This window comes from Chaetodon auriga, chromosome 10, assembly GCF_051107435.1.
Source record: "Chaetodon auriga isolate fChaAug3 chromosome 10, fChaAug3.hap1, whole genome shotgun sequence".
NCBI classification, from domain to species: domain Eukaryota; kingdom Metazoa; phylum Chordata; class Actinopteri; order Chaetodontiformes; family Chaetodontidae; genus Chaetodon; species Chaetodon auriga.
In genome coordinates, this window is record NC_135083.1 from 13,319,884 (window position 1) to 13,340,533 (window position 20,650).

At 44.8% G+C, this 20,650-nt stretch overlaps 1 protein-coding gene across 1 annotated transcript in view; it reads right to left on the minus strand.

Moving 5' to 3' along the window:
• Nucleotides 1-20,177, minus strand: part of rarga (retinoic acid receptor gamma a) — a 42,194-nt gene extending 22,017 nt beyond the window's left edge. Inside the window, exons 1-3 of the mRNA XM_076741295.1 lie at nt 20,078-20,177; nt 14,680-14,745; nt 6,965-7,340 (exon numbers count right to left, since the gene is read on the minus strand). Of these exons, the coding sequence (XP_076597410.1) occupies nt 6,965-7,133 (169 nt within the window). The 5' untranslated portion in view covers nt 7,134-7,340; nt 14,680-14,745; nt 20,078-20,177. The remainder of the gene's footprint in view (nt 1-6,964; nt 7,341-14,679; nt 14,746-20,077) is intronic.
• Between the last annotated feature and the right edge of the window lie 473 nt (nt 20,178-20,650).

Genomic DNA, 20,650 nt, shown 5'->3' on the forward strand with positions numbered 1-20,650 from the left:
GAAAGGAATGTAGAGCTTTTCCATTGCTGATGTGAGCATGTGTGCAGTGTGTGGACGTGCTGAAACAGATTGCCGGTGATGATAGAGACACTGAACACCAGTTCAGAGCGCCCTCCCACTACAGCCAGATTCAGGTTACTCAGAAACACACACACACTCGCACCCACTCAGAAACACACAGAGATTGTACACAGGCCATTTTTATGAATACACTGGCTTAATGAAGGAGCTAACAAAGTAACCGAAAAAGTTCTCTGTTCTTTAACGTTATAACTCATGGCATTAAAGGGATTTTCTTACTCAAGTGACGGTGTATTGTTCTGTTCGTCAGCAAAAACAGCACAATCCTAGCGTTGATACTCATCACATCCATCAAGTGCTCCACCAGCCGCAGGTTTTACACATGTTCAGCTCTGACAAGACATGTAATCTTACCCACTCATCGACCTCACTCTCTCACAATATATCTCTGAGAGATACCTGATGTGTCACTGAGGAGGGACATGGGGAAAGTGAGGGATGACTTATGAGAGAGCCTGCTTCTCTGCGGCGGCCATGTTGGCCTCTGTTCACATGCTTGTCCCTCCAAAGGTCTAACAGAGCTACTTTTCAGAGCAAAATCAGTCTTGGCCATCTTTCAGCAAAGTCTTTTTTGCTCTCTGTCTTTTTCTCTCCTTTCATCTGCACTGTCATGACATTTTACAACCCATGTTTTGTGGGAAAAAAAGAAAGATCTTTTAGTTGTGCAGCCAAAAATACGAACCCCCTGTCTTGTTCTCATAGGCCCGCCCTGCGCCTGTGTGCCCTCCCACGCCTTCGCACGGACCATCCCTCCTTTCTCGCCATTGCGTGCTCCTTGTCTTGCACGTGCCCACAAAGGCCCATCTGAAAACAGACGCCTCCCATTTTTAATAGTAGCCTCTTTATCTTCATCTGTCATCATGTCAGAGCTGTAGCACACTCTGTGGCCTCTCCCTTACCAGCAACCTTTGCTGACTTTCCACACATGGAGGCATGCAAGCACACGCACCCACACACACACAAAATACAAACACACACAAAACTTTCAGGAAGTTTCCAGCACTTAGGGCAAATTGGCTCAAACTTGCACAGAGGGATAACGAGAGGAAATCCAAGGTAAAGGCTGAGCAGAAAGAGAGAAAGAGGAGAGAGAAAAGAGCAAGGGAATTCAAGAGTGCATAAGCCGACAGGGTTTAGGTGGATATCAGCGGAGGAGCAGATACTTCACTCAGTTTCACAAAAACTCCTTCAGTGTGGTGCTTAAATTGACTTGAAAAACAAACTGGACTTTTCTGTCCATTTTCCCTCTGATCTATTGAATCGTGGCCAGCATGGGTTGAAACATAAAAAGAGCAATGTGAGGGGAATCGATTTCCAAAAAGGAGCGGAGCGTCTCAGAGAGCTGTCATCTTGAGGCTAGTGATCGCCTAGGGAGATGAAAGCAGGGATGTCAGACGATGCAGAGCTGTTTATTAAAGCAGAGGAGGCTCCAGTCTCACTGATAGATCAAGGACACAGCCAAACTGTGCAACACACGCTGTCATCACACACTCAAGAACGCACAAATGGTCCAGTCCGAGCATTGCTAATGTGCTATGTAGATCAGGGTCACAGGAGCCGTGGTGCCAGCGAGCACATGGCTCTATAATGGCGTTTTTCTCTGATGAAGTTTTGGCACTCATAACAGTGAACGGCATGATCAAACACACCTCATATATCATTAAAACTCACTTTCACTGTTCTATTTCAGCCTTTTAAACGATCTGTGTGCAATGACCACCTTTCGGTGAATAAGAATAAATGGAATGGATGCTGTGTAAAACATAAATAAATCAGAATGTGATCATTTGATAATCCTTGTTGACAGATACTCAACTGAAAACAGTACAAAGACAATATAATTAATCTTTCACCTTATCAGCTTCATTGGTTTTTGTAAATATATGCTTATTTTGAATGCAGCAACACGTTTCAAACAAGTTGGGACAGGAGCAACTAAAGACTGGGAAAGTTGTGGAATGCTCCTAAAACACCTGTTTGGAACATTCCACAGGTAAACAGGTTCATTGGTAACAGGTGATAGTATCATGATTGCTTATGAAAGGCTCAGTGGTTCACAAGTGAGGATGGAGCAAGGTCCACCACCTAGATGACTGTATGAAGGATATTACTACATGGGCTTAGAAACACATGGTTAAACCGCTGTACGTAAACACGGTTTGTATGCAAATGATGGCACTGTGTTCTTATTTCTGTTTTACACAGCACCCCCACTTCTCAGGCCGTTCTTCTTTCTGATCCTTCCATAAGTCTAACAGAAATCATTCAATGACAGGATTGAGGTCAGAGATGGATCGGCTTTGCTGTGAAGAGCAAACAGAAGACCGAACGTTCAAACAGGGGTGACACCGCGGTCTGCGAAGAGCACACAGGAAGAGAAGTATAAGAAACAGAGATGGGAGTTTTGTCTTAGTGTGTCTGTAGGGAAGCTTGTGCCTGAAAGGAAGTGAGGGCTGAGCTCATCATTTTCATATCCATACATAGCTCCCTTTCTCTTTCGTCTTCCTCCCTCCCTTCACTCAAATATACAGTATACCCACATAAGTGCAGACATATGCACCCAGACAAATCCAAACCTTCACAGTCAGCCACGTACCTACCTACCACCATGTAGGCTGGGCTGAAACCCAGCACTTCAACCTTTATGAAAATAAATAATGCGATACAATGTGCTGTTTGTGCTCTGCTTCGCATCCAGCGGGGAAGGCTAGTCGACATCCTTCCCTGCTGTCCCTCTCCTCCATTTAAAGGTTCGCTTTTACATTCCCTCTCATACCACATTTCCCACCAAAATGGCTCCTTTACGCAACTCCCCGAGCTCCCTAAGCCAACATGACCTCCTTGTGTGTGTGTGTGTGTGTGTGTGTGTGTGTGCGTATGTGTGTGTGTGTGTTTAAGAATGCAATGAGTGTTTTTAATTATGTCACTCTGCATGAGGATATTTTTTTCTGCTGGAACATTTTGGTCCTTTTCACAGTTGCCTGACTTAATGGTTTGTGTGTGTGTACGTGTGTGTGCACACATGCATGCATGCCTATATGCTTGGCAGCCGGTATGCTAATGTTTGTGAATGTGTGTGTGTGTGTGTGTGTGTGTGTGTGTGTGTCTGTGTGTCTGTGTGTCTGTGTGGTGTATAAATCCATGCCCAACACACACTTTCCATAAACAATACAGCTGTTCACCTTGTCTCCACCGGAGGCACAATGGAGCAGACCCAGGCAGATTTTAGACAAGTTTCAACACGCTATTCATTCCATTCTATTAATACAATGCTTTAATTTCATCCCACTGTGATGCAGCTGAAAACTCTCACAGCTCTTGTGAGTTTCTGTACACATCACTCCACAAAAGTTAAAAATTATGGTCCGAGTGGAAAGACAGAGCCCAGCAAAGGACTTCAGGTTTTAGTGCGAGCCATGTGGGCTGAAGGAAATGACCTACTAGCTTTTCAAAACATCCCTGTGGCTGGTTTTGGGGCCAGGGCTCCGGCCCTGATTGGTGAAAGCTTAGAGAGGTGTTTCAGGGCTCAGTGGCGATGGTATCACATAGTAAGTGGCCTTAATGGGCTTCCAACTGTTTGTTTGACGGGCTCCCATAATGACAGGGATCAACTGATAACAGCCTCCACTACACACTGCGCACGCAGCCATCAGGCACCCTCGTGGATGAACAAGGGCCTTTGCGCGTTTATAAAGACTCGGGTGGTAAGGATGGGAGTCCTGCAGTACACCCACGTGTTCTCAGAACCTCATCCACACATGATTTGAACGTTCAAGAGAAGTGCTTTCTGGGTGCACTTCCCCCATGTATGCATTACAACTGAAGAAAAGCCTACTATCTCTACATGTGCAAACACAGTCCGCCTACCCCATCCCGCCCCTCTCCGGTCTCTTCCCACCTCTGTGCAAAACAGGTATTTCCAAAGACACTGTGGTGCCAAAACAGAGCGCCACCACGGGAGGTGCTCCAACCTGTCAGTACAGCGTGCACACCCACCCAACAAAGGTAGGTGTCACCTCGGCTACCTTTCGAACTATAATCATGCACGAAGCTCTGAAGCTGAGCATGAATGCGCTGCTATTTACTGCACACACAAACACACAGAAAGAAATATCTGCAGTGCTACTCCCCGTATGTGGAAGGCACTTTCTCAGTCTGGCCTACAGACATCCCTGACAACAATGAGCAGGCCTGTTAAGCCAACTCCTGTAGAAGAAGTAGAAGGAGAAAAAAAAAAACAGGGCCTGGGGAATGTCCAAACCAAGGCCTTTTGTCTTCCCCACTAACATTTAAGAGAGTGGGGAATGAGACTGCTGTCAGTAAAATGACTTGTAACATTCCTTGTCAAGGGATACACCAAAGGGAGGCTTTAAAAGCAGATACTAACAGCTGATAGTTTCCATCCACTGGCCAAAACTTAAACTGATACTCAGATGTATTTTTGTATGAGCCTTAGCACAAATAAGCTGTAGACATGTCTAGTGCTGAAACACTCGATTAACTGATTAGTCAGTCGACAGAAAACATGACTTATTAAACATTTAAGTGATGTATCAAGCAAATCTGTGAAAGATTCACTGATAGCAGCTTCTCAAATATGAGGAATTGATGATTTTCTCTGTTTAAATCATTTATAAGACTGAATATTTTTGGGTTTTGGGCTGGCAAACAAGAACTCTGAGTACTTTACTTGGATTCTAGGATCATTTTTCACTATTTTTCACTTTCTTGACATTTTTATAGAGAAAACAATTTCTCAATTAACCAGAAAGTTACAAGTCTTAAGTCATAGCCCTTGATATACGTATTTGAAGGTAACTAATCGAGCAAAAAAGAAACAGTTTACTAGAAAAGAATCATTATAATACTGATATTAATATTCACACTAAATAATATTAGACCAATACTGGCATTGATTTGTAAAGCCGATATCCGCTAATAAAAAGGAAGAACTAAAAAAAAATGTCAATCTCCACACACGAAGCTGAGTCAAAGCTAATTGTCACTGTGATCCCGACTTAAATCTTTGACCCCCGCCTTGTTTAAGCTCTGACACAGAGCTCTGACACAGAGCTTAAACCGAATAACTGTCGTCCTTAACCCTTGCAAACGATATTGCTGCCAGTGTGGATGTGTCAGTACAAGCAATCACGTATGAAGCCCCAGTGCATGTGGTTGCCTGTGTCTGTTTGTGCTTTGATACTTGTTTTTGTTTTAACCGATGCCAGTACAAAAACCAAAAAGAATCCATCTGTCGGTGCTGTGGGATTTCATTCTGCGTCAGGGGTATGTTTCTAGTTTTTAGATGAAAGAAGTGCTCTGTGTGAGAGACAGAGACACAGAGAGAGCGAGTGGGAAGTGTGTCTCTGGTGGTGTGTTTCCATGTGTGTATCTGTGTGTTTTCCTAGCAGGGTGTGTTCTTGGATTCCACCACACTAAGACATTACCCCCAGGTGCTCGCTCGCTCTCTCTCTCTCTCTCTCTCTCTCTCTCTCTCTCTCTCTCTCTCTCTCTCTGGTTCTGTGAACATACCTTGAGGATTAGGTGGGCAGCAGCGGCGAGGAGGAAGGGGGGAAGGGGGGTGAGGTAGTGATTGACGGCTGAAAGGCTGGAGAGGTGCTCAGGCATGCTGTGGTAGGGGAGAGAGGGGGGACTGCACACACAGGCAGGGGGGCTCTCAGGCTCTGCACTCAGCTGTTGCCACCAACACCCATTATAGCCCCTCCACCACCTACCACCCACCACCACCTGCCGCCCCTTTAGCACTGCACCCAGATAAGATTTCAAATAACTCCTGCTTACCTTTACCTCATGCCCTAACCTCAGTGAGAGTGCTCCTTCTTTTCTCTCCCTGTCTGTCTTCCTTCACACTGACATCCTCAGCAGCCAGTTTTGCAGCAGTGGTTTTGTATGAGGTCACTCCCTGACCCAGAATCCTGATGCTGATTAAACAAAACTGCATTTTGAAACTAGCAGGTGTTTTGAACAATGAGCAATGTATGTATGCAGCGTGTGTGTAATCTGGCTAGTTTTTCAACGACAAAAAAACACTCTGCGTTGCCAACAATCTCCTCTTTGTGCTCTGTGCTTCATACATCATTCCATCTAAGCGCTTCAGTATACAACAGTGCCCCCAGTGGTCAGGTCTGAAATACAAGTCTGACACTATCAGGGCACGCTGTTGTGGTTAGTCTGCTAAGCTGTTGTTTGAATCCGGTCTTCTGCTCACCTTTCTTTCCAAAAAATGTGTGCAGTATGCTTATTCTGAATAAACAGTCAGACAAGTCTTTGAATCACAATTGTGCTCATTTTCAAATATTTGTTGACGCTCACAGCACTCATCACCTCACACTGAAAGAATGTTGTTTTGTCTCTAATTGCAGACTTGCGGGTTTGCCTGCCTCACAAAAGCTCTGTGAGAGGTCCAGATACACACACACACACACACACACACACACACACACACACACACACACAAGCGAACACACACACAGACACAGACACATAACAGTGAAGCTTGATCCAGAGTTTGTGGTCACAACCACATCATCTACAAGCATCTATAAGGAAACCACAGGAGCAGAGTAATCATTGTATTGAAGAAAGTGGACTTTTTCCTCACGCTTTCTTTTTCTTTTTTTTTTTTCTATACCACTCATCCTATATCACAAACAGACCCTAGGGTTTTCCATTTCCACAAAATTACACATAATGAAGTGCAATTTAAATAGCCATATTTTCCTCTTTCCAGTGCATGATCAAATTGTTTAATGTGACATGATTAAATGAAGGTATGGGCCATATATGTAGTTAGAGTAGAAATGGAAAGTGATACATGAGAGGGAAGGAAAGTGAGGCGCACACAGAAATGAGAATGACTTACAGAGAGCGGCCATCTCTTTGGGCAGGTCGGCACCAAATCTCCCAAACAGGCTGCTGTTGGCCAGCAGGTTGAAGGGGGAGTGGCTTCTCATGGAGTTGAAGGCGAAGGGGTAGACAGCAGGTGGGAAGCCGGTCATGTGACCCACCTGCTGTTCCCTGTTGGTTGCCATGGCGACGGAGCACACCCAGAGGTCCGCAGCAGGCCGCTGGGTGAAGGTAACGGTTCTCACAACACCTGGAAATCCCCGGAAAAGTTGAAATCCTTGTCCTTTTCCAAGACTCTCAGGACGTGGGAAAGTGGACGAGTGATGATGAGGCCTCTAGTTCACTGAGGGAAGGTCGGACTCCACTTATGAAGAGTCATCCAACTCAGTCTTCTGAGGAAGAGAAGACAGAGAAATGTGTTATTTCTTATTAAGAAATTCACCATATGCAGCAAATGTTGCTGATTGGCATGAAACAGATGAGACAATCAGTGGTTCGTGTTGAGATCCTCTCTGAACCCGATTCACCTCACATCAACTCTGAGACCATGATCCATCTACGCCCTGGGACAGAGCATAGTTTATCCACAGTTCTAACGTAAGAAGGATGTGCAAGCTTATTACCAACAGGTATGAGAGAACGGGAAGGAAAGAGGAAGTAAGGAAGGACAGCGAGAACCAAAACAGATAAAGACGTGAGAGAAAAAGAATGAGTGAGCTGTGAGAGGAAAAGCCAGAAAAACTGGGACTGGGCGAGGGGAAAAGAAAATAAGAAAGAAGTTTGGAAAAAGTTATAACAGGGAAGAGCGGGAGGGAGGGAGGCAGGGGAAAAAAAGAGAGAGAGAAAAAGAGAGAGAGCTCTTGTTCCTGCAGTTTTGAAGAGCTTCCAGACTTCTACAGTGATTCCAGGCTATGCCATATGATTTAAATCACCAGAACTCTACTATAAAGAGCTCCTCTGTTCCTGCTGCCAGCCTAGCACAGCAGCCTGCCTCTCTGCCTCTTTCCCCCAGGACCAGAGGCCCAGACACGGGGTCCAGAGCATGAAGAAGGGAGGGAGGGAGGGAGGGGGGTTGATGGGGGTAGAGGGTAGGGAAAATGAGATCCACTGATTGCTAACTGCTGCTGTCACTTCCAACTATCTTCTCTTGAGGTCAGGCTCCCATCCCACAGAGTCATTTTGGCTCTAACCTCCTGCCGCCCGCTCGTCACTTTGACTCCACACAGTAGGCACAGACAAGTCAGGCTCAAGTGTGGACAAGGCTGCCGTTATGCCCCACTGTTGACTGTTAATACAAGGAGAAGAAAAAAAAAATCCCGGTAAAGCCTCCCATTTTCTTTTTCATGTTTTTCTTTTTGCCTTTCGCTTCCCTAGCGTGATTTCATGAGTGGGTGGTGTGATCAGCTTGTTTTTTAAATGTGGCTTTGAAAAAGAGCAGAGCCAAGGAATTTGGAACTGCTGTGGCTTGTGAATCCGGGAGAAAAGACAGGGAAAAAATCTTGGTAATGAATTCGGAATAAACAAAGAAATATGGGGGGGGGGGGTGTCTAAGGCTGAACCGGTGAACTGCTGAACTGAGCGAAAACTCATGGAAGAACAGTGACAGGGTCTGGGCACTGGGGGGCACTAAGAGGTGGCGCCATGCCCAGGAAAAAAAGGGAACGCTCCCCAAGACGCACACATATGCACCACACAGTCTGAAACACATACACATGCAATCAAGCACTGGAAAAAAAAAAAAAAAAAAAAAAAAAAAAACACGTGTGAGAGCACCCACTAACGCACACACACACACCTCACCCCTTGCCTTTTCCAGGGCTCTGGCTCCCTCCCTGCCTCTCTTTCTGGCTCTTTCTCTTTCAACAGAGCCAGTTAATTACACCCTACTGCTGCAGGCAGCTTCAAACCACCACTAATTTAGAGTTCCATTACAGTAAACTGTTCCACATGTGCTTCCAGGGCCCAGGCAGGCTCGGGTGGCCACGTTTCAGGAAGGAGCAGCCGCCGATAGGCACCCACCCCCATCCTGCCAACACAGCCATACTGCCATCTCTCTTCTTCTTTCCTCCTTTCTCTCTGAGTTTCTCGCTTGCTTCCATTCCCCTTTTCACTCTCCCTCATCCAAACTACTTGAAGTTTTTTTTTTTTCCTTTTCTGACCCACCCCACATCTCGTCTCTATAATCATGTCCTTATACCCAAGCCTCTCCCCCGCATCCCCCACCCGCACCTCATCTCCATCCCTCTGCTGCTTATACAACTTGTACCATGACCCTGTGCAGCGGTTCCACTGTGTGGCTAACACACAAAAACATCACTAAAGATTTCACAGTGGGCCTAATGGGAGAAGAGGTACAGACTGGAAAAACAAAACTGCCAGCAACGCACAGGCTCATAATGTGTGTGTGTGTGTGTGCGTATGCATGTGTGTTATGAGTATGTACTTGGCCGGCGTTTAGCCCGATTGGGTATCTGCCTCATGAACTCAAACCAGGCCTCATAAAGGCAGCACAATCTGTCTGCGAGTGCTGGGAGAAGAGAGGAGAATAAAGTGAAAAGAGAAGATGTGTGAGAAAAAGAAGGAAGAGAGTAGGACTGTGCGCATGTGACTTCTGGGTTCCCGCAGGGGGAAACAACAGTATATTGATCCAAAAATTAAGCTTTAAAAGAGTTTCAAGCCACACTACCTGAGCACAGTAAACCACAGCACCACTGTGTGTTTGCAAATATGTCTGAAACTACTCAGAAAGAAAGAAAGAGAGACATACAGAAAGAACTACTAAGAAAGAAACTAAGAAAAAACGAACTAACGAGAACAGAGAGAGACAGAGCCTTTTAAAATTGAACCCAGTAACTTCACTCTTCCCAAACACAATAATGAATTAATAAAAGAGTTGGCGCCAGTGTTTTTTAATGAGTCACATCAGCCCAGCAGCTTTTTACAGAGCCATTTATGTTTTATGTTGGGTCCTGTGGTAGGCTCACTTCGCCAGCCCGTCTGGGGCTATAAGGGGATAAGGGGAATTTGGAGTGACCTCATCCCGTTAGCCAGGGCCAAATGGGCATGGAGGGCCTCCCCACTTCCCCTGAGCCTGGGGGGCACACAGGAGGCAGCAGGCGGCCAGGCAGGCGAGGAGCACCAGGGCCAGCTATGGGTGGGTTCACGGCTGCTGCTGGGACTTTCCATCATTCCCGAAGAGGTGCACTGTAGCAGTTTAAATTTACTTTGGTTGTTTCTGTAAATAGTAGAGTGTCAGACCTCACAGTAGTTCATCACGCTAAAGCAGACTCATTGGTTACACTTGAGATAATCCGCTGATTTTATCGGGACAGAATGCCATGTAAAAATGAAATGAAATCAATCAAGCTGACAATTTGGAGACGGCGCTACAAGACAAGGCACGCTTACAGAGAATGAGATTCTCTTGTTTGCTGAAGAGTTTGGATTTCAACAAGAAGATGGAACAGAACAGAGGACCGAGTCAGAGTAGAAAAGACAGAGAGAGAGAGAGAGAGAGAGAGAGAGAGAGAACAGTTCCCACAGATTGAATGTCTGTCAAACAAAGGGTATCAAATCCTCTGTGAGCAAAACAACAATTGTGCCTTAACCGTTGTGACGGAGCGAGGCCCCTCAGGCACTAAGAACTGCACTCAAACATAACAAATAAATCACGGCATCTCAGGAAGCTCTGCACCGCACAACCAAGAAAGGCAGTGGGTTGTTTTAGTCAGCACAAGAAACCACAGGTGATTACTCGGCATATATAAGCAGGATTCTGGGTGCCATGGCTGCCACGGGTTGTTAACCGGAGGACATTTCTTACTACAGTAAGAAAACACAAGAAATTCACATTACTGTGTGCACTAAGTTATAACTGTACAGTGCGGGTTTGTCTGTGTGGATATTTACCTTTGAAGTCAAATCTTCACAACTCCTCCACTGTTTGCTTCACTTTTCTGAGATGGAGCGAGTTCACATGTGTTTCTTTTGGGTTTTGAGAAGAAGGCCACAACATGCAATTTTAAGACTTTTTCTGCCAGGTAAACTAAAAATATGTGTCAATCAGAGCAGACAGAGCAGCAAGTCAAAACCTCTGCTGAAGGGACTGAATTGGAAATTCACAGCCCGACATAAATGAACCGTACCATGCATCCTGGTAGGGAAGGCTTGGCAGAATCACTGAGTCCTCACGCTCTTTTTCCACCTCTGACTTGCCCACTCCTGTTCATTTTGTGACAGAAATCTGTGCATGTCTTCCAGGCACCATCCTCCCAATTTCAACATCACAGAGTGATTTATGTTCAGTCACTTTGTAAAGGAAATGACTTGAAGCAGAGAGCGTTATGTTTAAGTTCTGGGTCGTGGGTGAAGTTAATAATACATCTACAGATATTACCACAGCAGTTAAACAATGATTTCACAGTCCATGTGTCCTGAGTTGACAGACTGGCTTTTCCAACCACTCAGCGCAAAATTAACGTTTAGTGTCGTCTTCACTGCTCAAAGAGCCAAATATATCCATTGGTGATGGACTCCAAACTGTCGCGAATGTAAATGTCCATATTGAAAGAGGATCATGACAGCTTTATCTGATCTTGTTGCTGGCGTCGGCAGTATTTCGGCTGTGCAAACAAGATCCTCATCACTATTATCTGATGCAAAGCTGACAGCTCTCAGTCTTTCAACAAGTGGCTGGCTAATGGCTCCGAGAGGGACACCTAGTGACAGACGGTCCAGTGTCTCCAAACAAACCTGCATTCCACTGCCGCAAACTTGTTTGACATCTGCCTGCTCTTGGCATCACACAAAGACGCATTTGCCTACAGCAACAATGCAGAGCAACACTTCTGTGTAATCATTTGTCACTTGAAGAGGTATTATTTTTCTTGACTGCCACTGGGGAGTGCCGTTACGCAATCCTCATTTCTATATCTATAAATCACTGAGCATTAATTGCCGAATATTTCTTTTAGGTCTCTCTTTCTCTTCTTTGTTTAAACAAAATGTCACAAAACAGGCTGCGTTGACTTGCAGTGGTGGAGAGAAGCATGGAAAGAGTGAGCGCTCACAATGAGACATAAAACACTTTGTGACATGATGAAGTCATCCTGACAGCTTGCTGTTTTCCATGATGTGGTAGAGCTCTTTGCTCAACATGGAGACTCCAGCAGTGGGTCCAGCAAAACAAGAAAACACACCACAACAGGAAAAGGCAAAGACAGACGATGGCAAGACGTTTGGGAGAAATAAACAGAGAGCCAGAGAGAGACAGGAAATCAAGCAAGAGAAGAAAGTTCCAGCATGGCCGCTCCTCTGGATTTGAAAGTTCAAGTTGGTACCACTCATACGTCTTGTTCTGTAATTACTGAGAGAGGATTCACGCGGGCAGCAATGAAGGTGTTTCCCTCCCTCAGTGTGGAGAGAAAACAATCCTTTCTCTGTATAAAGAGATGCATAATGGATGGGTTTCACCACCGCTGCTTTTAGCCTCAGGAGTCAAAGGAACCAAACACACACATGCAAGCACAGCACGCAACACAACACACATCCACACAAGCCGAACTTTGTGCCAAAAGATCTTTTAATGAGGGCTTGGAGGCAGCATGAAAAATGGAAATCCTCACAATCAGAGACGGACACCTGCAAAAATAGACATAGGAAATGGTGTCCAGATAGTTTCCTTGTTAATTATAGTGCTGCAGCAGAGAGCCCCTCGATTCCCCTAAAACCACCTGTCTAGCCCCTCCCTGCTGCTTGGCCTTAATTGCTATAGAAATTCCAGAAAAAGACAGGTATCAACAACTCCCAGATTTACTGCTCTAAGTCATGTCACAAAGAAGGACTGTTAGCAGATTTTGCAATACATAAGCTTTAACAGGTCAACTATTGTTTCAGCAGTTCCCACAAAACCTCAGATTTATCCTTACCTGAAAAGTATGATCACATCATACGCCAGCTTTTGTAATTTTTGCATAAATCAGTGCCAATGTATACCTGTTGGTGCGGTTTTCGGCACTTTTGAGCTTGATTCTAACAAATGAAATAGCAATTATTCACTTGAGTTTTTTTTTTTTTTATAACGTTTAACCTTTGCATCCATACCATACACATTTAAGGCACATTTGACTTAAAAACACTAACAAATCACACTGCTTCAGTTTCGTGCTTCTGTTCCAAAGTGTGTTCCATGGACATACAGCACATTTTACCAGTATACTACTGCTGATCTGCACTGATAGATGACACTGTGAGCATTGACTTAAGAATTTTAACTATGGCCTGTAACTTGATGTGTAAATATTTACAACCACCAAAATGGGAGGATGTTTCTGTTGAGGCTGATAAAGCTAAAATACTTGTGATCACAGGTACAGGGATCATGAGTAATGAGACATTTGGAGCATAAACACAAATAATGATAACTGATTCTGAACTGTCACCTATAGCGAAAGCAAAATGCGGTGACTGAACACCATGAAGGTAAAGCTGCTCTGTATGTACGGCCTGTCCTCAGAAAAGACCCATGGGTGGTGCTCTGGAGGAGGAGAGCACAGTGATATCACTCTGCCTCAGAGATGAGCTCCGTTTCTTCCACTCCAGATGTCACTGACTCAAACTGATAGACCAGATGACAGCGGACGCAGATATCAGTGGCCTTCAAGCAGGCACCTCTCACTCGACCGTGTGGGTGTTTTTTCGATTCACTTCAATTAAACTGTCCCTCACACTTATGTCAGGTCCACCAGGGGATATAAGCAGTGGACAGCAGGTGCAAAACCAAAGCAGTCCAGCTGCAGCTGTTTACCTGCTGACCAATCGCTGCTGGAGCAATAAAACAAAGCACTGTGGAAAGCTACACTCTGACATCAGGTCCCTGATCTTCGTCTGACATCCAAATCACACATCACTAGACGCACTGTGTTACACATGGCTGTAACAAGTGGAACCTGTTAACCTAGCACATGTGCCAGCGTTAATAAATAATCTTCACTGACACGCTGCTAACTACGGGAACACAATGAATAAACATCCATGTAAACTAAGACCAGAGTTTCAGACACAACTCACTCTACAGGAATTAGCCTTAGCTGTTAAAAAAGGTGGAAAACAATGCTTCTCTTTTCCAAGTGCTCATATGCTGGTTATAAAAAAAGAAACAGGTCAAGGACTGGTGACTCCTCCGGTGAATACACATTCATACACATCAAACACATGCAAACGTGTACACACTAACACACACACATATGCTAATAATAAAGAGCTCCACAGGCACTGGGTAACACTTGAAACACTCACTAATAAGCACATATGCGCACACTGGCTGATGCAGGCACACACACACACACACACACACACACACATGCTCAAGTATGTTTTCATATAAACTCAGTGTCACTCTCACATTGATAAAGCAGAGAGAAACAAACAGACTAAAATACTGCATGCAAACAAACGTGTGTTAGGACAGTTTAGTGTTTACACGCGAAAATCTGGCCAGATTTCGGGAAAACAGTGATTAATTGTCTCAAAGCCTCTCAAGTGTTTTGCACACTCAGTCTCTGTCTTCAATTAAAACTGTCGACCCGTCCCCCAAAAAAATGCAGTCTCTCTCTCTCTCTCTCTCTCTCTCTCTCCCTCTTTCTCTCTGTTAACAGAGCGAGGATGAGAAAAAGCAGGACAAACACTGACTAAAGTTACTGATTCAAAACTTTTTAAGTACAAATTACTCACCGGCTCGCGCGCTGGGGAGGCAGACGGACAGATGAAGGAGCTGACGGAACAGTCTGATGAGCAGAGCTAGCCAGGGAAAAGGAGAAAAGATGTGTGTACGTTCATCAGAGTCCTTCTGACAGCAAAGACAGAGCAGCAGTGAGCCTCTCTCTCTCTCCCTCGCTCCCCCTCTTCCACTCTCTCCTCCTCCTCCTCCTCCTCTCTCAGTCTCTACCTCTTAAAAATCACTCTTTCACTCCGCAAACACAGGCGCACACTCACTCTCTCACTCACTAAGAAATAATTATACTCTCTGATTCATAAAGCCTTCCTTTGTCACGTGACCCAACACTTCAAATATACAGCACATTTTTTCACAAGCCACAAAATGCCTGGAGGGAAGAAAAAGGCCCAGAGAGCTTAAGTTTCTGTTTTTAATTCTCTCTCCCTTCTTTGTCTCTCGGGTGAATTCTTTTTCTCTACTTCATCTCCTTGGCTCTAAACGGTCAGTTTACCTACAAGCTGTTTGCGCACGTGGAAACGCAGAGCCGTGTCGTGATCTTAGATCATTCGCGTTTAATCAATAAATTCACAGTTTAATAGGAGAGGATGTCTGAGTATCCTGAACAACACAGATTATGATGTTTTGATTTAGCACAGATGCTGTTTTAATGGCAAGCAAATAGGTTTATACTTCCAAGAAAGTCCGCGTGGTTTCACCTACTCGTTCATTCCCGGTGATGAATTTATGGAATAATCATAATCACTTTTGCTCTACCTGTCTGCTCAGCAGGCATATGTGCTGTTTTTGAGTGGCTCACTGTGCTTTACAGTTTGTCATGTTTCTGTGACAATCTTCCCGGATCACTGACAATAAATCACTACTGTTAAAAACATTCATGGCGCTACTAATACTCATAGAAATTAATATTAAAGACGAAAGCAAGCACGAGGACCCTTGTGAAACTAATTAAGGAAGTTTTGGACACAAAGAAAAATGATAGAATATCTGAAACATTCTCATTGAAGATAAATGAAAACCAGAATTTGGCATTCAAAGCAGGAATCTAGCATTTTTTAGAATACACAACATCTGTCAACATCCTGCCAAACATTATGCAGTTACGAATATTTTTAAATCAAGATTATTCAGGAAAAAAAAACAAAAACCTGCAGCTGTCTGTTCCTAAAGCACCTCAGTTTCTAAAATGAAACTAGCGGTGGCACATCAGCTGCAGGGAAGTCCCGTGTGAGATGGCAGAACTGTGCAGCGGCAGCAGCAACAGACTTGGGTGTGCCCCCGAACGTGCCCCTCTCTCCATATGAGATCATATGTTTCAGATCTGTGTTTATGTGTTTGTGGTTCTGGGCGTGTGCCCTGTTTTTCTGAATGTAATGTTTCTCAAGTTGTTTTGGTTATGAGGAGCACCTCAAACCTCAGACCAGGGAGGAGAAGGCACACCTCAACTGGCACCTCAACGGACACTTTTACCTCTGCAGAGACGCAAAGATAAACTACACTTTGTAAAAAAAGAAAAAAATTATGTAAATACATGCATGCAAGCTTCTTTAACAGTCAAAGAAGAAATCTGATGAATGTCTAAACCAAGAAGGTGCAGGAAGTATTAAAAAAAAACTTATACATGCACTACTTATTCTGAAACTTAATCAAAAATGATGTCCTTCAGGCATACTGGCCATGCTTCACTTCACATTCTCTAAAAACTCACAGTCTGAAGCAGAGAAGCCAACCAATGCAGCCTGGCCTTCCAAGATACTTGTACATTTAAGACCTGCTATAACTGGATCTTATTTTGTTTGTAAATCACACTAACTGAGATCTTATCCCCAAACACACTGACCCCAATATGTCTCCAGGATAAAGTCAAGCCATCACGATAAGAAAAACTCTTGTACCCAGCCTTGCTCTCGTTATGCCTATGAGCTTCCGACCTTTACAGTCACATATGGTCTACAGACGCCAACTGAAAAGTTCCTTCATACATTTTTCGATGTGGATTTGCTTGTACATAATCAGGGTGAATGAATGGATAAGCAGTGAGAGGCGCTGTTGCCTTTTTGCAGAAACCTTATATTCAGGAAGCGCAGATCTAAGCCATACTGCGAAAAGCGCTTCAAGCTGATCCTTATCTCGTTTACATTTGATTTATGTGTTGCTTATGAGGCCACTAAGGCTAATAGAAATCCCTTGACTGTTTGCATAGCAGTACTAAATCAGCAATTGTGTAAAATGAAACAAGAAGGTAAATACAGCCATAGGACGCTGCAAAAACTCCATATTAGCATTAGTGTGACGTGAAGTGTAAAGTGTGAATTTAGAGTCAGTGTGATGCCATCAGGCTGACTGAGACCATGCACTTGTGTCAGAATGTGCAGTCAAGTGCATGGTGATAGTTGCGCGTGTGTGTCAGTGCACAGGGCATGCTGTGCTCCTTATTAAATTATGACAGTGAGCTTGAGCAGGGGGTGTGTGTGCATGTGCGCGCTCTTGGAGCATGCACGTATGCACTTGTGAATATGTGTGAGTGCGCTTGTGCCTGTGTGCATGGATGAGTATGCGTAGGCAGTAGCAGCGAGAGGGTCAGAGGTTACTAGTGTTTGTGTTTCAGTGTCAGTGAAGTGTGCTCCTGGCAGAGATTTATGATCATTGTGTCTGGGAGGCTGCAGAGTGGGGGATAATGAAGATAGATCAGGGTGCTATCTCTCTCTCAGGGCACCACTGGAAACATGGCCTGTGGCCCCCTCCGTTCTCGTATCATTAACTTCAGCCTGTGACATCATAATGCACTGCCCTGACATCAATCCTAACACAGTATGCTCTGACAAAAAGTCAAACGCAGAGAAGCCATTCCTCACAGGAAGCCATCCGGCAAACACAGGCATTGTTCAGCACCAAGATTTGCAGCTTTTCTGGGTGTGTTTATGAAGATATGAAATATTCATGGAAACATCATACTCAGTCGTGTGTTTCCACTTTGGATTCAACGTATTTGCATTCACAGAGCTGTGGAGTAAGGGGCCTAGGGCTGGCTGGCAGAGGAAAGGCAGCAAAGGCAGAAAGGAAGGAGGAAAGGGGGGATGATGGAGGGAGCAAGAGAGGGAGGAAGTGAGGTTAGAGGGGTTAAAGAGAGATGGGGAGAGGGGGAGGAAAGTCGGGTTGGAAGGCGAGAGGGCCAGTGGTACAGGGAATGTGAGAGAAAGGGGTGTGAAACAGAAAGGGGGAGGGAAAGAAAACTGGAGGGTGAGATGGAGAGAGGGACGGATTGCAGAGGGAGGGATAGGAGCGTGGGGTTGATGGGATTGGTGGTGGGGAGGTGAGAAGGGGTGCGGGGAGCTGGTGCCTGTGGCGGCAGGTTTTAATCAGAAACAAGATGCCTGTAATGAGATCACTATTTCCCCACATTCAGATTGATGTCATGTTAAGTTTGGTGCCACACTGAGACAGACAGGGGACACAGAGCGAACGCACACACACCCCACTCAAGAGTCAGAAACACATTCATGCACACACACTCCCATACACAACGCACAAATATACACTTGCTTGCACTTTCTTGGTTACAGACTTAAACGCACATCCTGTGAAATGAAGGAGCTCATTCATCCAGCCTGGCAAAGTGCGCTCATTTAGAGTCCAACCGCCTTGAAGTGAAAACATACACGGAGGAATACTACTCACAGGAAAATGAGTTACTCATGGCAAAGGAGAAATGTATGTGTTAGGGACCGAAGGGCATTTACCGCTATGTACTCCTCTAACAAAAACAAATGAGCACAAAGCTTGGAACAGAGAGAGAGGGAGCCAAAAGCTTTTTTACTGCAGCAGAAACGAAGGGAAACAGAAAGGGGGAGAGCGAGGGAAAGAGAAAATAAAAAGAGGAGCGTGCGCTTTCTGTGCATATTTTGGGGTGCATTCAGAGGCTGTCGAGACGGCTACCAGCGTGTGTGCCAACACTTGAGCGCTCTGCCTATTCCCCAACATGTGTGTCCAATGAAAGGTGAACGGCTCTCCTGTCTATACTTTCCTCAAAAATCAGCCATGATGTCACCATGAACCCATCTTGAACCCACCTCTGTCAAAAAGCATTACTCCAGCCCTCCCTCTCTCTGCCTCATTTTCTGTTCCACCTCTCCCTCCTTCACGCTCCACTCCTGCCTCTCAAATTCTTCACTGAGCTCCCATTCTTTCCCTCTCCTTCTTTTTCATATTTCCGTATTCTTCAACATTTCCCCTCTCCTGTCCATGTCTCTTTTTCTCTGCCTCCTCTCTCACTTAAGCACACAAACTTTTTTTCTTCTTCTTCTTCTTTTTTTTTTTTGGCAAGCGTGGTCTAATTGAATCACCAAAAAGCACAGTTTGTTTGCCAAAAATGCCAGGATGTTCTGATTATCATAAACTTTGTTTAAGCTGTGGTTTTGACAAAGAAAATGCTCTGAGTGCACGAGGGGAAGCCAAAAAATAAAAGCAGAAAAAATGAGGAATAGGGGAGAATGCAAATGAAAGAGGGGAGAGGGAAAAGCGAGAGAACACTGGGGAAGAGAGGGGTGGTGGGGGCAGCGAGAAGGCAGCCAGAGAGCCACATATGGAAGTGATTCTGTAATTACTGCAAATCTGTGAGCTCAAAAGGAAAGGTCTTCTTTTCCATGCCTCCTTCCCTGCACATAAAACTGCCCTTGTGAGAAAGTTGGGCACTAAATACTGAGCAGGAAACATGAAAAAAACAAAGTTTTCATTTGCTTTTTGCTTCTTGGCATGAAGGGTTGGCACATTAATATGTATACGGTACACGTTAAGTATGCTGAGTTTAAATACACGTCTGCTTTTGCTACTTTTCTGCACAGATGAAGAAAAAAAAAAATCTCTGCTGATCATGAGGCTTACTCCTCACAGTCTACTCCTGGAAAATTTTCTGCATTCTTTGCTCATTTGCTTTGCTTTCCTGAGCTTAATCAACCATCCTGGAAGCTAATCTAAAACAAACTGGGAGGCTCAGCCTTGGAATAAACTAAAGTCTCTCATCAGCCACACACCTAACTGGCATCGTTCACATAGAGCACACAGTCAACATGGTGTGTGAGGGAGGGGGTGGTTAGGGGTGACAGACATACAGACAGAAAGACAGACGGAGATGAAGACAGTCTTTTAAGCCTCGGGCAAAGCAGTGCTTTGCAGGTGTGTATGTTGGCAGCGACTTCTGTTCTGCTCAATCCCCAAACAGTTTCAGCAGCCTGTAATTATCCCGTGCCCTGCCATAACGTGTTCTCATGATGAGTGCGTGAGTCTTACACACATATACAGTAAACACACCCGGATTGACGCAGCTTGAGCCACGTTTATTCTTAGACACATCCAATTAATCACGACAGGAGATGATTTATGTAAAGTACACAGTCCTACCTTCTTCGCCTAGAGTAGCCTCGGCTTCAAAAGCGAGCACATTCCCCCAGAAGTTTGAAACATAAATAGTTTATGACAAGCGCACGCACACCGAAGTTTGCTGTGAAGGAGACAAAGCAAAGTCATGAGCAGTCTTCAGAGGAAATCCTCTACATTACAGCACAGCAGTTTGGAAAGATCGCGCCTTTTGGTCTTTCGCTTCAGAGATCATTTCAGTCATTTGTCAGAATACCTTCGTTTGTTGCCAATCCGTCACTGTGTCCCCGGCAGCTCAGGGGCGTTGATGAGAGCTACCGTGCGCGACCATTTCTGGCACTGTGACTCCCCCTAGTGACGCCAGAGAGGACTGCAGCACACATCCTGTCAGTGAGGTGCACAGCAAATATTACATGTTAACAAGACAAAATGCATGTAAATAAAATACTCAGTTTTCTACCTTTTTCCTGTGAATGTGACTAAAAGTTTGCGGGATTTATCAATTCATAAATGTCTTTATGGTGCGAGTAAGCACAAGAAAGGGAATTAAAGGAATATTGATGAGTTAACGAATCATTAACGCAGTTAAGATACCAG